Source organism: Haemorhous mexicanus, chromosome 1 (genome assembly GCF_027477595.1).
Source record: "Haemorhous mexicanus isolate bHaeMex1 chromosome 1, bHaeMex1.pri, whole genome shotgun sequence".
In the NCBI taxonomy this organism is placed as follows: domain Eukaryota; kingdom Metazoa; phylum Chordata; class Aves; order Passeriformes; family Fringillidae; genus Haemorhous; species Haemorhous mexicanus.
Window position 1 is genome coordinate 71,246,684 of NC_082341.1, and position 17,955 is coordinate 71,264,638.

Below are 17,955 nucleotides of genomic sequence, written 5' to 3' on the forward strand. Positions count from 1 at the left end.
ACCCCCTTTTTTGGATTGTTACATGCAAGCTCTTGGCAAGCAGCGCGTTCCAACCTCCATTAAAAAGACAATGGACATGAAATTTGCCTAAAATAAATTTTTCCATGATACGCAATCTAGTCAATGATTTAAAATTTTAAAAGCTGCTTTACTTTCGTATTCCTAAACTATTTACCAAACTGAGTGTAAAAATTGTTCTGCAATATCAATTGCTCCACAACTGCCTGGATTTCCCCCCCCCCTACCGCCGAGGTCTGGCAGGCAGAGGTTTCTTGAAGGAGTCACACATCTCTTGCCTCCCTCAATAGTCCAGCCTCAGCCACTCCGCAATTCTGCCAGCCCAGTGCATCAATTACATGACTTCCTTTTGTAAAAATCTTTACAAAAGCTACTGGTGATCAGGGGATTAATATTGTGCCAGTACTTCCTTCAGGGACAAGGAAAATTGTTAACAAGTGGCCAACCTTAGGTTAAGTAATTTTTCAGTGAGATTTTCCATGCTAAGTCAAATGTCAGTCATTAGACAGACTTGCTCCTATACAACACGTACATGTACATACAACACATACATGATGTATGTGAGCAAGATTAATAAAAAAAAAAAAAAAAAGACCCTACAAGATGTGCAACCAGGTGAATACAGCTACTTTGTTTTCCCACCCATTATGTATCTTACAGTGAAGTTTCTCACAGGCTACAATAGTGAGGAAAGGCTGATCTACAGCCTCCTGACTCTCTGAAGGGCGGCAGACTTCCTCACCAGCCTCAAACACCTTTGAACACTTTTTCCTGTGCACAGCAGGCCCTTGTCCTGTGCTACAGCCTGACCACCCACTGTTGCTTGTTGACCAAACACACAGCGCCTGGAGCCCGCACCGACACAACCAGGATAAGATTCCTTTCAAGAACACCACGGTGAGAATTTCCATTTGTCTAGGCAAGAAATTAGGCGAGCAGGAGAAATTACTGAAAAATTAACCTGCTCAGCAGATTAATAACATTTATTATTATTATTCAGCAGATGAATAGCAATTTATTCTTTTTCTTAAGTACTTTTTCTTTCTCACCTTACATTTTATAGCAATCAAGAAGAAAACAGATTGTTTTTCTAGAAAAGAGATGAGCATGGAAGATAAAATTGATAGAAAAAAATGGTTTGGGGAGATATTTAGAAAAGAATGCTTTTTTAAATCTGAATGCTAGTCTTCATTACTGTAAATTCATTTATAATGAAACTGTTTTTCAGTTTACTACAAAAAGGGTAACTGGGCCTATTCTAGTGGCGTTCTAAGTATTTCATAGCCTAAGGATATGCCTTATTGTCAGCCCTTCAGACCAAAAAATTCAGAAACAAGAGCCAAGTATTTAAGTTCAGCAGATAAATAAAGATTACTTCATTTTACTAGTTCCAGCAGACATTAGGTTATCAATACTTTTGGAAAAACTCACTTTTCCTCCTGAAAAAGTACTGAAGACTGGAGCGGACACAAAGGTAAAATTCTGGCCACTGAAGAGTTTCAATCTATCTTCATTCATAATAATCTTTAAAATTTTCGTTTTGAGCTACTTGTGTTGCTTCTTAATCCCAATAGTTACTCTCTTTATAGTACTTTAATAGTATTTAAAGTATTACATAAAATAAGAATGCCCCCTGAACTTCTGAACATGCTGGATTTTTCTAGAATTTCTAAATTACAGCAAACTTACAAACACAGGTAGTAAAGGAGGAAAATGAGTCTGCTATCCATTTTTGTACTGATCAATTTTTATTCTCTCTCACTTTTTTTTTTTCTTTTAATTAATAACCCATTATAGGTTTGCTTGACATCTGCTGTCAAAAGGGTATTTCTGCTATGGACAGGGGATGTGGTTTAGACATGAAATGGCTCCCAGCTGCAAGAATTCTTCTTCCAGATGTACAGTAAGCAAAGGCAATGGAAGAGAACCAGCTGCTAGGATAACAAATTGAAAAGGCCCTTTTGACACAAGCCTTGCCGGCCTGTCTGATCTAACAAAGATGGATCATTCATTGCAAGGTGAATAGAATCTCAGTGTGGCACAGAAAAAAAGAGCAACACGGTCTAAGCATCCATTTCTCTCTTTCACACCAAGCACAGCTGCTGTTACTCTGGCACAGAAAAACCCTGCAGAATTTTTTACAATATTTGGAGAGCTGAGCATTATACTCAGTGCTGCAAAAATTATAGTTTTTTCAGCAATAAGAACTAAAAAAAAGTCTAATAATTTTTTAAAAAATCACAGAGACCGTACTATCATATTCGTGTTTGGAGAGCTAGCTCTACACTGGGAACTTTAATAGGTTGTGTATTATATATATTGCAAATCAAAGGGCAGCAGAAAGATCACACTACAACCATGTCAGTGTTTCCATTTACAGCTTTAGTTTCTAACCAGGTTAGCTCTTAACCTGATAGCCTATTTTCAATAATAATACGTGAAATCTCAAAGATTTGCATCACAGATGAGTGATTTAGGTCACTTAAAGAATCACCATCAAAGGTATTGGCAAAAGCGGTTTTAATAAGAATTTCTAACAGTGAGACTTGACAAAGTTTGCAACAACCTATTAAGAAATTAAAGACTTCTCAGCCAGTTTAATGATAACTGGACGGCAATCCATACCCATTTTAGTTCAAAGGATCATGAAACCTACTAAGCCACTATTAAAGTCTAAGCAAATAACCACTGGCCACACAGAAAATAGTCTTAACCTAGACAGCTTCTATCCCTTATACTTGCATTAAGAATCCCATTGCTTAACTCCTTTTGGCTATCTGCCCAGTGCCTCAGGAAAATTTTAAACTAAACCTCATTTATTTACATTTATTTTCATGTCATTTTATGTCATTATGTTCTCCATGTTTCCTGCACTTCAACAAATCTGGGAAGCATAAACCATAGTGAAAAACTACAATTATTCTTTAATAATAAATTGACAAGTATAGTTGCAATTTAAAATATGTAAAATCTTAACTGAAGTAAACCGTTTAGTATCCAGGTACCAGATCTGAAAGTCCCTAGATGTCTACAAATCATAAGATGACAGGTCAAAAGCAGTAATTTGTGCTTTAGCCAATACAAGGCATAAAATACCAGCACAAATCAGTTTACCATTCAAATATTTCTTACTAGAAATCTAACAAATAGACTTTTGGGTGAGCATAACCTTTATATCAATGGCTTGAAAAAACACGTTTTCCATTTTTTTCTGTCTCGTGCATCTCCTTAAGATATTTACATACTAAGTAACAGCAGCAAACTGGCTTGACCTACTTGAAGTCCTCCCAGTGGACAGTGGGATATGACTAGATAGATAACATTAATTCAGCTATGCTTCAGGAAAACTTCATAACCATAAAAAAAGTTTCAAAAACAACAAAGGAGCACAACTGCCTATTCCATGAGTAAGGCAGATAGCATTTTAAGTTTTCTATTTAATGCAATAAATCCATACATTTAGAAGCACTACTACATAAGTAGAGCCAGAGCTCTAGCCAATTGCACATGGGTCCCACATCTACAGCTGCACCTTTAACAAAAGAATCTGACCATCAGAGAAGCAGGACAATGCCTTAATACAAGGACAGCAGCATGGGAGCCTAATAATTTAGGCATCCCCTGTCCTGCCTCACTATGCCTTTGGCAATGCTGTTTGGTCTCTTTGTCCTGGCTACTTCTGCACAGCAGGAATTGTGATCTGCTCTCTTATCTGCACTTTCACTCACTCCTTAAAACACTTGGGCTTGGAGTCAAGCAGTTTCTCACTATACAAATATCCCATGCCTGCACTTTTTTTGCCTCATAATGAGGAAGGTCTGCAATAGCAAGAAACAGATAGGCTAAAGGCAATGATGGGTGAGTAACAACAGCCATATTTTAGGACATAATGAAACATTAATCTACATAATGCAAGATTAATCAGTAAACCAACAGGGTTGTTTAGACTGAGGGGAAACACTACATCTATACACATACAGAGTTATTCCTCAAGGGAAATAATACACTCCAAAATGCTGCTGTGAAGTACTTCATATACAGGACTTAAGAGAATTCCCTGTCCTACTTGTATCCACTGAAATAAATGCAACCAATTAACTAATGATCAGATTATAATAGATGATCAATGTCTATTAAAATCAAAGGAAAGATTCAATTAAACAATTTGCTGTTGGCAGTTGTCAGCTTTTTAAGTCACAATGCCAATTATTTGACAAAGCTTAGCACAGCTGGATATGCTCTTTCAGTTTTTGGAAATAATATTAACACAAGTTGGATTAACTGGAAACAGACAGTATTGGAAACACACAGGATTTCTGCTGAGCCCTGAAATAAAATATGAGAAAGAACTCCAGGATCATTAAAGTCATGTAAACTTGCCACGGTTTCTTCTTTCAGGTTGTGTCAGAGACTGCATCATATGATATGATATGATATTAAATGATATCATATGATATTAAATGATACTTTGCACATCTAGGACATAATTCCAGTTGCTGAGTATTTCTTACAAAATGGAGTTAATCTCTGGTAATATACAAGCCTAGAGGTTTTTTTAAAAAAATTCTTGTGATAGTAGTGAAGGATTCACACTTAGATTAACAATACATACTAAGGTATCAACCTAAAACAAACATGTATATAAATATATCTTTAATACACAAAGTTCTGATAGCACATTTCAATACCTTGGCATCTAAATTAGCTCGCTCTTGTCCTTCAATTTGGAGACCCTTGGAAGTTATTAACAAGAGGTGAATCATCAGGTGAGGACCCTAGAGAGGATGTAGAAAACTAGACTTCTTGTCAGTATTGGGGATTTCTCCTGACTGCCATTACTATTGTACTGGATAAGACAAAATCTCTTACAGACAACAGGAGAAGATGCTATTTCTATATAAGAAAATGAAATTATTTCAGTTGTAATGACTAATGGGTCAGCCTTCTTCTGTGGAGACAACTGGAACAATTTTGTCCCATATAATACAGTGTTGACTTACACTAGTGACTAAATTTGGGTAAGTTCTTGAATTTGCTTAGGATTGTGTTTTAGCTTGTTTAACAAATAATTGCAGCGTAAGCCTTCCCTTCCTGAATACATCATAGCCAGCAAGTAAATTCTTTGAGAATATTTGCAGTTTGACAATCATCTGCAAAAATCCTGTCCAAAATGTCTAATGGTTTAAAAAACCCCAACCATATCCACGTAAGAAAAGCAGAGACTTTGTCTAATTCCAAACCTATTTAAAATAGTAAAAGTCATGTGTAATGACTCAGAGCACAGTTCTCCTTTCAAAACTAATAAAATAGTAGCAAAATAGTTTGGCAAAAGCTCAGCTGAAAGGTGAAAAATTTTGCAGAAATGTAAAAATAGATACAATCTGCTACTGAGGTTTAAGTTTACTATGCTGAAAAGTTTTGACTCAATCAGATTCAGTTGGCAAAAGAACGAAGGTAAGAACAGCCAGAAATAGCAGGTATGCCCAAGATGGAACTACACTTGCTGTCTGTTTGTTTCAGCATTCATAATATGAAAACTGCCATCTGCTAGAAACAATGGAAACCTATTCTTTTCATTAGAATACCAGTCTTATCTCTTCCTCCAAATGCTCGATAAACAAAAAAGTAAATCTTTTTTTGAAGCACATGTTAAGTGGATGACTTAAATGTTTGAAAATTTATTATCATTTTATCTTAAAAAGGGCCTATGAATTTATGAACATATAAATAACGTTTCTAACTTGAGTTGATTAGATCCCACAGTCTTGCATAACCAAACTGAGCAAATCTCCACACCTTCCCTGTTTGAAAAGCATACACCTATTAAAGTAGATTAAAATGCATGTCATGCCTCTGATCACAACCAGAATTGTTCTACTTGGCAGTTAAAATCAATCCTCCTGAGTTCTCTTTTTTCCAACTCCCACCTGGTGTATGCCAAAATTAAACATCTGTGGAAAGTAAAAATCATGCTCAGTGATTTTCTTTTGTCCTACTAGACACTAAGAGAGAAATTCAATCAGCTAGGATTGATTCTTGAGTATTTTAAAATCTGTATTATCACTTCTGTGTGGAACACCACACAGAAGGCTGGAAGAAAATGACTGGATTTTGATGAGCTGTAAACATTTCTTTCATAGATGCACAAAATATAAACTATTGATACTTGTATTCGCTGGGCATTCAAGTTATTTAACTTCCCTCTTCTGAGAGTCAAACAAAGCTCATAACAGCCCCTCAGACATTAGGCTGAGGTAAGCAGTTTTGTTGCAAGAAAAACACCAAACATTTTGAGATTTTTCAAAACAAATATAGGAATTTTGACACTTTTTCCACTCATTCACGGGAGCCTGCATATCGAAATTATATAGACTACTAAAAGAAAAAGTATCAAGCACTAAGTATCATCATGTCTCTGTCTCACTAAAAAGCTGGAAAATGGCCATACAAATTTTTTTAAGTGAGAGAAGAAGGAAGCTTAGAATTATTAACCATGGCTGTTTTCACAAGTGAGTTTTGCTCCTGATAACTTAATGTTGTGAGGCTGGTGACAGTGCCTCATGAGGGCTTTTGACAAGGAAAGAAGATAGTGGGTTTGGAAACATTCGAAATTTTGACCAAGATGGCTGGAAAACAGCGTGGCATTCCAGCTGGTTCCACAGCACTTCACACTGTGTAGTAGAACAATGATGGTCTGTGCACACTTTTAAGCTAAAACTTACTGACACTGCTGTCACAAGTGATGCACCCCGTGAACTCCACACCTCATGTCACAACCTGTGCAACAGAGAGTTAAAGCCTCTGCAGAAAATTTACAGCACATTTCTACAGCAGCTCCAACTCAGTAAAACTGTTGTGGTTTCTAAGAAAAAAATACCTTATTTGGCTTGGGATATGCATGCACTAACAGTAAACAAGGGAGTTACCTATAAACCAAGGGATGCCAGATTCCAATATGCCTATTCATTTCAGAACTGGCAGCAAACTCTGTAAGACTTCTTAAGAAACGAGGCACTGCTTTTATTTCCTAATTTGAAAATCCAGTTTTCAGATTTTACTACTAGAAATGTCAGGCCAGCAGCCTTCCACCTGCTGGAAGGCTTTTTATATGTAGGCCAATGTGATAGATCTTGTTAATTTGTAGCTAAGTTGCAGCCACACCTGAAAGCAATACCTACACTTTTTTTTTTGAGGAGCAACGTTGTCAAAGACAGAATATAACTATGTATTCATATTGGTCTTAATAATAACTTTGCCTAAATATCCCGTTTGTCCAGCTCACAGGTCTGTGCAGATTCAGTGCAATCTGAGTTTGGAAACTGCACACAAACAAAGAAGAGGACTCCATAATATCCTTCACTACATGTCAAGGAATTATGCATTATTCCACTGTGCCCCAATGTCCCACGTATCCATATACTAACAGAATATCTTGTGACAAAATAATCCAACCAACAGATTCATAGAACAATCCAAACTTGATATGACCTCAAGAAATGTTTCACGAGAACAGTAAACCATGGATAAATGATTGAAATTTGATGCTTTTCCCATGTAAAGAGCTTAAAAGTTATAAATTAAGCAAAAAGAAAACTCCAACTGTTGTTTTGTGTTTATAACAGAATAAAGAAAAAAGTAAGTCAGTATTCAGCTTTGTAAAAAGCTATCTAAATCGATAGGAAAAACCTAAAATATCCTCCGTACACTAGAATCAAATAAAAGGCAATGACAAATGCCTAAATGTCAATGTGTATATATACATATATATATATATATATATAAATAAAGGTAAAATAAAAATGTATCCTTGCCTTTTTGCTCTTTAACATAGCTCTCCTTACAGTTGTGCATGAGCTGCAGAATCCACTGATGTTGAGCACCAATGCACTGCCAAGCTGGGTCCCCAGGCGCATGAAGATCAGAAAGATATCTGTAAAATCCAGTCCAAAAATTACAGTTCTGACTTGGCACACTGAAGGCCTCATTAAAACAGACCAAGCACGTACTAAGAAATACTTTTACTTTTTTCACATAATTTTAAAAATTCAAGAATAGGCATTAACACACACTCACAGCCACTGCAAACTGAAGTTTTGCATTTGCCCTTCTTCAATTAGTGAGGCAAAATTCCACCAAAAATTTTATAGATAAAAACCCCTTTAATATCATATTAATATGTATTTGCAGTTATGTCACTAGTAAAGTATGCAGGAAAACAAACTCTTTATCTGCAAGGTTGCAGTTTAGTGCTTCTGATTTGAGGGAAACCAGTGATGGCATCTCAAGCATATAAAATATAGTATTTTTCTTCCTACTGATATTATATGATTGTAGTATCATGTAATTTTACAAGTAATTGCAGAAGGAATTAATTTCTGGCAGCTCATTAATTCTAGCACATGCATGCACAAACATATGTAAATCAAGCTCCTGGTCTCTTTGTTTATTTTGGTCTGGTGGTTTTTAGTCCATGCACAATGTGAAACAAAAGAAGGGGGAGAGATAACAAAAAGGATTGTGGTTTCTAAAATGCAGAAGCAAAATACTGACTGTCTTTAGGGAGAGAGGAGTATTAGAAGCCAGCTGTTGTGATTTCAAAGAGAACACAAAAGGAATGTAGTCTCATATATGGCATTCAAGACTATCTGACAACAGGACTTCTAAAAGAGTATTTTCAAAAAGTGGTAGCTGCTCTGCTGTTTGAGGCACTCTTATATTTTGCATTAATGAGACTCGGTATAGATTAAAAGAAGTCAAGATGCTTAAAGTGACCGATACTGATAAATTATCTTAAGCAGCACAGGGAATGTTAACTCCCTCACAAAAACTGTTTTACTACAGTAATACCTAATGTTAATTAGGACTGTGTTGGATTCTGTCTTCTTTGACAAACGTCTGCAGCACTTGAAGAAAAAATAAACTGTCAAAGCAGGACTGGTTGGATGGATGAGAAAATTACACAACTAACCATTTTGACAGGGTGACATTTATAAATTATGAGCTCAAGTCCTTTTCAATGTTATGGGGGACTTTCATCTTAGGTTCAAAACAAAAAAAGAATTACCACTGGTCTTGAAATACATACATCTACTTGGATGCTAAGTGCTATGGTGAACTATTTCTGAACAGTATAAAAAAATTAACAGTGGGAATATCCTAATACAATGAGAGGAAAATATTAATTGAAGCCTAATTATAAACATTAAATATCTGAGGGAGAAAATGACAGTATTTTAGGTCTTGGTCAGTCCTGGTCAGTCTTCAACTTCAGAGACATACAAAACAAGAGTATCAAGGAAGAAAAAAGCCCTCATAAAACCAGCAGGATTTAAAACTGCAAACTATTTTACAATTTGGATTTTGCTAGTTTCATTTTTGCTGAAGTCCCCTGAAGAAAAATTTACTTCATACCTTGCCTTCAGAAAATTTACACGAATATATCCGTGTATATTTAGAGTAGTGAAACTAATTTAACAATTTTGTAGCTGGGATTCTTTTGATTCATTATAACTAAATTATTCCACGTTCATCCACTCCCTGCTCTTTTTTATTATACTTCTACATGTGGAATACATTTGGTTACACTAACACAGTCTGCTTTAACATAGGCTGGGGTATTTTTAAAGATTCAATAGTTCAAGGTAAGTGACCACGAAAAACAAAACACCTTAAAAACAATCAACCAAACAACCAACCTCAAAAACTCAAGCAAGAATCAATAAAACACAACCAACCCCCAAAAAAACCCCACAAGAAACCCCAAACAAAAAACCAGAATCAAGCACATATATAAGTCTTTCAAAGAACCCTTAGAAAAGGTCCTAAGACCAGGCTTAGGTTAAGCAGCTGCTCTTTAAAGTTTTCAAGTGTCACAGGGAAAAGGAATAGCCGGTGCTATCTTCACAGACATAAAAGGCTGAATTATTCATCTTAAAAACCAATTCCAATGAACAGGCAATATTTACGGAGCATCCAGAAGAATGAGAAGCACCCTGCACAAATGCACAGAGGTCACTGCAGTCATAAACTCACACCATGCAAAGGGACCTAAGACACCCACACCGCTCTTGGGTCCGGTGCACACACAAAACACTCAAGACCTTGTGCAGGTGTCTGAATTTTACAAATGCTTCCTGCACAGCATGTTTGGTCTGCTTCTCTTACGATAAATGATAAAAACACTGAGATTGTCAAGACACACTAGGAGTCCTGCTAGCATCCAAATCTCAAAAGCTTTCTAAATAAAGACATCAAATGTTCTAGAGCACTCTAAAGTTTGCTACCAAGGACTGACAGGTTGAAGTCTACATCAGCTCATCTCAGCAGTCCTACAACAGACATCGGTTTTGTGAAAAACAGATAGTCTGTAAATGTTAATGAAAACTGGGCAACTGGTTCATGTTCATGAAATACAAAGGAACTTCATTGCTACCTGAGCAGTAAAAGAGCCAATACCACTTTCAAACGACAGAACAGTCTGGATTAAAGCCTCCCTGTCATCTGACTCAGGAAGATTCCATTTTAATGTCAAGTCAAGCTGAAGTGTAAGACAAGTTAATAAGGAATCTATCTGGAGGTATTCAGACTAGGACTGGTCATTTCAAATACAGCTTGCAATATGTGGGTTTAGAGAATGCAACAAAATCTCAACATGCCTTAAAGATTTAAAAAATTAAATTCAAATCTCAATTATGCTACATTAAATTGTTCTCATTCAAGAACTGTTTTTCAGTACTTCAATAAACAATCCAGTACCATTCCATTGCCATTATTTATATAATCATGAAGTCTCAAAATACTCACAGCTTTAAAATCAGTATTTAAACCATAGTAAAACTAGCCACAGCCCTATTTAGGAAACATATAAATATACATTTAACATCATATGTCTGATGAAGGCACTAGGCAAATGATTACCTTATATAACGTTTCTGATCATGCAACGTTGACGGAGTTTCAAGCAGCTTATCCAACAAAAGTTCTCGTAAAGCTTCAATTCTGGTTTCAACTTCAGCATAATCTAGGAATAGGGAGCAGGAATAAATCCAGTGCGTCCTTAAGCAGTGTCATTAACTGAAAATTACATTATTTTCCTAGGGTATCAGACACTTCTGGAGTTAATGTGGAAATCAATATAAATCATTGTTTAACAAGCCACATCTGAACATATTATACATGACAGTTTTACAAAACCAGAGAATTAGACTTTCAAGTCTTTTCAACAATATGTGAGAAAGATACTCAAAGCCACATTTTAATGGCTATAATCTTTTTTTATGTCCAGTAATACCAAGCCTAAATAAATAAATAAAATTGGCCATGATTCCACATTTTTTAGTATATACCTCACTCAGAAAACTTGCCAGATATATTGCCCAGAGTAATTGGCGCCTATAAATCCATAATTTGTATGGATGAAAATCTGTATCAAAACCACATAAAGCTCTTTGGTCTCCTATGTGCTTTTTAGCCTTTAAGCTAAAAAAACCCGAAACCATTAAATAACAGAATCCATATCTTACATTTTTTGAACACTTGAACCTCTGTCTTTCCGAAGAGGGACTTGGCTTTTTCATAGTCATTAATAACCACATCATAATCGCCCTTAAAAACAAAACAAAGCATTTACATTTGTCAAGAAAAAGATAAATGTCAAAAGGCTACTTTCAGCAAACAGAAAATGATTTTAAAAGTATTATACCTTCTGGATATTTCTTTCAATATTTAAGGGAAGATTGAAAAGAAATTTAAAGCGCTGAAGAACATTAAGCGCGTTTCTTGTTGAATCAGCTTTGTCCTTGCGACCCAGCACTTCTTGAAATAAGGTATCTGCTGTGTTACTGGCTCCTATTTCAAAAAAGGGTGACAGTAAGAAAAAGTAGAGTAAGTAATCAGTTGAAATCACAAACAGATTTTCTTCCTTTTAATGAGTTATTCAAGGTGCTTTTAGAGCAAATGAGTAATTATTGCTGATTTTCATATTTTTTGTTCAACTGTGATAACATTTTACAACTGCTGAAATTCTATTTCAAAGTGAACCACTTAGCATTTTAATGTGGTAAGACCCCTGTGCGATTAAAAACAATCGCTCTTTCCTATTTCAAATGCTTAGCTTTGCTGCAGATATTTTATAGTTTGCTTTGGCTCCAGATGTACATTTTACAACCAAATTATGCATCTCAGGATATAGAAAAAGTCATAGAAAGCTTTACGTTCAAAATAAGTATAATTACATTTTTGGTAATTAATGTCAGAGCTTCTAAAGTTATCACTGGCTTTTGCAAACAATTTTTTAATGTTTTTAAGTCAAGTCTTAAAAATTATTAACAATATTTGAGCCACTTAAAAGTACTGATGGTCAAGACAAAGACAATGTCATGACTAAAAAAGTCTAACTAGCTGGTCACTCTAACAGAATGAATAGAAATTATCTTCACATTCCATTAAAACTCTTCCTCGCTTCATCACACAGAGGATGAAGCCTTAGTCAACAATTTCATGTATTTAAGTCTCTATACTATTTACAAATACTCTTCAATGAATACATTAAATATCGCCCTAAAACCTTTTCTATCCAAACTAAAAAGCCTACTATTTTCTAATAAAGATTGTTTTGTAACACAGAATAATAAAATTTCATTTATAGTAGAGAAGACTTACACTGCATATGAACATTTGCATTTTCAACTTATGACTTACTTTTAATTAACCAAAACAAAACAAAAAAAAAATAGGGGAACTGCTTTAGCCTTTTTGATCATTGTGTGTAGAAGTTTCTACATTATCTGGTCTAGTGACTATACTTTAAGCAAAGATGAAAAAAATTACATCAGTCTCGCTGGGTGGCTTGCATGCCATTTTCTCTAGTCAACACTGTGGGTGGCCTGCTCATGTTAAAAGTAGTCTTTGTAAAATAATTGTTATATCTAAATAATGTTTAAACTTTGTTGAAATTTTGAAGCCTTGATGTAAAAAAAGTTTTGTCAGGACATCTATTTCCACCACATACTATTCAGCATAGAATACTTTAATCCATTAAGGAGAAATGCACAATGAAAACAGTTAGCTGCACATTTAAATACAGATCACTGTTAAAGTATGATTTTTCTCAGGGTTATAAGAAATTACTGTTTTGTAAATCCTTCTAGTAAATACCATTTTGTTTGTTTGAATTCATATGTTTCTTGTCCATTCTTTTAACAGCCTAGAAGCAACGTACTGCACCTGGAAATTGAAGCTATATTCACAAAGTTTTGTTGGCTTTTTTTTTTATTTAATGCAAATGTTTTTTAAAAGTTAATTGACAACTGCAGGAAGACCACAGTGAATTCTATTTTCATCTCTTTATGAAATCCTCAATTCAGGTAAAATATTCTACTTTTTTTTAAGAGTACTTTTTCTGTTTTATAAGAAATTGAAATATATCAAAGTATTTAATAATGTATTAATGAAATTCAATACTTCATGAAAAACAGGTATAGTTTCTATAATTAAAATATTGTAATATTTCTTCCCTCCTCATCCTTCCAAATTCTTTCTACAATAACAATCTTTATCTCTTGATTACTGATGAATCATCCATGGATAACGTTCCAGTTCTTATATTGACTATTTATGTTTTCAAAATCGATGATTCATCTACAGTGCTTTTTTTAAAATTCAAAATAAATCTCTAGTTATTCAACAGTTGTCTGTCTCAGAGCCTGACATAAACCTTACAGAAAGGAATTTGATTTACCTCCTTTAATATACAACTCTTCATTAAATTAATTGCAAGGCACTGTATGTTTTTAACAAAATAATTTTTTTTAGCTTTTTTAGTAATTAAATTGAGCAAAGATTCCAAACATCTATAATTCCAGCTAAAACACCAAACTGTTCTTTTACTATCCCAAGCCATTTCAATTCAAGAATTTGGAACCCTCTTAACATACATTCAGATGCTGTGGAAAATATGCTCATTTTTAAGGGTTTGTAACCAAGTTCACATAACAGCAGTCATCTCTCAAAACATGCACCTACAGCCCATAAAATGCACAATTCAACTAAAGAATTAAAGTCATCTTTGAAAGCAGTCCCTGCTACTCATGGATTAGGGAAGCTTTTCAATGGTCAGGCAAGAAACAAAGCTTTGATCCTAAACCACTTTGCATAATATTATTTACTCTTTTTAAATCCTTGTATTCCTACTTCCCTGCCTCCCACCCATCATGACTTGCAAAGCATCGTGAGGAAAAGCAGCCAATTCTATTCACAGCAGAGCCAAACTTCAAACCACTCTGAAGTGTCTGGCACGAGTTCCTCTACCATTCCAGCTTGAAAAAGACAGCTTGCATTGTCTACATAGAGAGTTCAGCCACCATTTATCAACTGAAACAGTAATTATATAATATAGGTAAATTTGTCTTATATTAGTGTATAGAGGAAAATAACACAGACCTAAGTTTTTGCTTTTTTATTTAAATTCTGTTACACAATTTAATACAAGGGAAAGCGCTCTCCAAGGAATTTGTGCTTGGAATATGACACAGCCTAAATACCGAGCACTGAGGATTGCATTGGAAAATTTCAACAAATGCTTCTTTTCTCCTACCTAGATGTACCAAATATTCTGCACACAGACACATTCTATAGTCTTTATATGGAGGTGTGAGGCTTTATGTGGTGTTTTTTGGTGATTTTTAAATTTTTTGGCAGTTTGTTTTTTTTCATTTCAGGCATCAAGATGAAGGAAAAACAACGTTCAAACTACACCTTTATTGTGAGCATCAAGGAATTCTGACTGAAAAGGGCTAGAGCTTTCACAAAACCCCCTGCTTTCTTTGTGCTCCCCACACAAACATACATACAGTCACTGCTTTCTTCATACAAGAGAAGAAAAACAGTGAACTTCCATGTCACTTTCTTGATTTCATAAAACACAGTCAGATTTTCCAACACTGAGTCAGCTATCTGCATGTCATTCCTGCTTATTGATACAGCACTAAGGGAAACATCCCTTCCTCTGTGAAAAAAATCACAATGAAACAAAGTAAAATTATCTTGGCAGAAGTCCCAGAATTAAAGAAAAAAAAAAAAAAAGGAACTTTTTTGATCTGATGAAACACATACCAAGCTGCAGCAAATTCAAGCCATCTCTCTCAATGCAACCTTACAGCTAATACAGAGAAAGAGAAAAACAAAGTACTGACAGCTTTTCATGGTTTCTAGAAAGAATGCTCATGCCAAATAGTCTAGATGCCAGCACATTAAGTGAAAAATATCCTGTCAATAGACCTTGTGACTGCAAATATCTTATAACTGGGGTTTTTTCTGCCTTTATTTGAACATCTCACAATCCTGGTATTTAGCTCAGCTCATCCTTCTACACTTCTGTCTATCCATGTAGTTCCTCTGTTTCCTTCATCCACTCAAAATCGCAAGCCAACCAAAACGAATCTAAAGAAAACATTTTAGAACATCTTTATTTTGATATTTATTTGCTTTGTTATCACCAATACTGCCAAAAGTCGTGGCAACCACTGCTACTTATTTCAAAAGATGCATTATCACACCTTGGAACCACTATCACCGAACAGGGAAGGGACGAGAGACTGTTTTCTGCTTTCTACAATATTCCTAGGAAAATATTAAAGCCTGTTAGAAAGTCCAAAGTCCATAAATAGTTGCTGCTGGAAGGACAAAACTTACTGTTCAGTACATTCTCCAGTTTTTGCGTCATGGATCCTTCTACTTTTTCCGTTCCATCCGCTTCCAGTTTTTGATGGATTGCTAGAATAAAGAGTCCAGTTAAAATGCAGAACATTTTAATAGGTGGGAACACATTACATCAAAGTGACACTTTTAAACATTTTTAAAATTAAAGTGTTATCTTTCTCTTTAGACACAAAAAAATACAAACACGCTTCACGACAGCAGAGCCTAGTGGAAGACAGGGCTTAGAGCCAGACACTGCAGAATTTTAACCATTACTTTGACATACACTTCCTGTATCTTCTTGAGCAAGGCAGTAATGCTTAAGGAAAAAAACCCACAAACATATGGACAGAATAATCTGTTAGTTATTATTATCTAAATTAGCCATCTTGTACAGGTATGAATTAAAATTTGTCTTTTGAAAAGTACCATTTAAACACATTATACTTCTGCTTTGTAAGTCACTGATGTCGAAAAAAAGAAATTACCACTAATTTAAGGGTAGAAAGGGAGTCACTGGGAATCTGGATGATCCCAAAATCAAGTGATAGAACATTCCCCCATCACTTCTTTTCATCTATAGAAAGGCACTCCTAAAATACAATTTAAGAACTTCTTGAAGCATTTACCATTATCACAATGTTTCTGTGTAATTTTGCTCAAAACAACAGGAAAACAGAGGGGAAGGTTATTTTTCTTTAAGATGCTATTTTTCTCCTGTCCTAAAATGCCAAAATCTTGAACTCTTATTTCTGTGTGGTATTCCTAATGGAGGTGGAAATGCACAGTGCCAGCACTAATTTATTATTTTACTATAATTTACTCTAATATCTTTCACAGGGAGGGGGAGACTTACCAGCACAGCCTAATGACACTATCTTACACTGAAAATATGAACAGTGAATGTAGTGCAGGTAGTCCTTTTTTCTACTTCCCCTCTATCACACAGCCCTCCTTTCCTCTTCTACTGTTCCTTCCCTCTTCTACTGTTGTGCACGACCAGCACAAACCAGTATTTTTCTCTTTTAAAGTATTATTCCTGTATATATGCAGCACATATAAAATATTATTTCACTTTCAAGTTTTTTAATCTGATAATGTGTAAAATCTGCTCTATCAAACAGCCATCAGTTCCTATTGCTTTAGATCTATTTAAGGCTTAAAAAAACCTCCTACTGCTTTCCGCTGGTTCTCAGTAAAATGGAGTGAAGCTAAGCTAATCTTAAAAAGTGATACCCAGCACTTTGAAAGAAGCAAGTACTGATATATATTAGTTCAAAACACAGATACAGTTCTGAAAGCAGCCACTCAATTATTCAGTTTATCTTGCTCCAGTTTGCATGGCAGAACAACCTAAGCTCCTCAGCTGGATTCTTTTAAGGTGAAACAACATTAGAAGAAGCACTCCAAGACTACATTTGATGTGCTGAAAGAGATACCTGGAATCCAGCCCAGGGTGAAAATTGAACTAGGTCTGAAATATTGCCATAAACTGGTTTCCTCTCCAGTGCCATCCCTATTTGCTCATGCCATGTAGATACAAGCTAACAAGTCAACATGGACAGGAACCCTGGGGCATCAGTCCTACTGCAAGGGGTGAGCAAGGGTGGCTATTCTGAAACATGATGGTCCTTTATAGTCTCCAGCCTCTTTCAAATGAGGAATTTTCATTGGGGGGAGATAGAGGAGACAGGTGTGTAATGCCAGTGTGCAATTAAAAACAAAAGAAAAGAGAAAAAAGAAGGAAAATTACATTATTCTCAAACATCCAAATTTGACCCTTCAATCCCTTGATCCTACACAAAGAATTATAGGAAGTCTTGCTCTCATGAAAATACAGGAGCAATTCTATTTTCATTCTTAAAGTCATCAGAGGGGGAAAAAATCTAATTAGGACATCCTATTTATTAAGATAATCAACCCTGAAATGAAACTGAAAGATTATTGCACATTTTAAGGACTGAGATTTATCTATCTGCCTTAGAAGATGGCGTGTTGTTAGCTGCTGCACATATTTTGTGTACAATGGGGACAGCACTTCCCAACAAGCGTACTTCTACAATTTTATAACAAAAGCATTAGTGGCTCTACTGACGTGATTGTAATTCTATATATCATTTTCAGTCAGAGGCAGCCAATTATTGTAGCGCAATTAACTTTACATACTGAAAAGCAAGTTCAGCAGAACAGCAACCACAACATAAACAGACATTTTAAAGCCAAATGTTGCAAGTACTATTG

General features: G+C 35.3%; 1 protein-coding gene across 1 annotated transcript in view; it reads right to left on the reverse strand.

Moving 5' to 3' along the window:
- Positions 1 to 17,955, reverse strand: part of EXOC2 (exocyst complex component 2) — a 126,192-nt gene that overhangs the window by 63,813 nt on the left and 44,424 nt on the right. The window contains exons 7-11 of the mRNA XM_059853528.1: positions 15,709 to 15,789; positions 11,720 to 11,865; positions 11,541 to 11,622; positions 10,936 to 11,038; positions 7,830 to 7,948 (exon numbers count right to left, since the gene is read on the reverse strand). Coding sequence (XP_059709511.1) covers positions 7,830 to 7,948; positions 10,936 to 11,038; positions 11,541 to 11,622; positions 11,720 to 11,865; positions 15,709 to 15,789 — 531 coding nt within the window. The remainder of the gene's footprint in view (positions 1 to 7,829; positions 7,949 to 10,935; positions 11,039 to 11,540; positions 11,623 to 11,719; positions 11,866 to 15,708; positions 15,790 to 17,955) is intronic.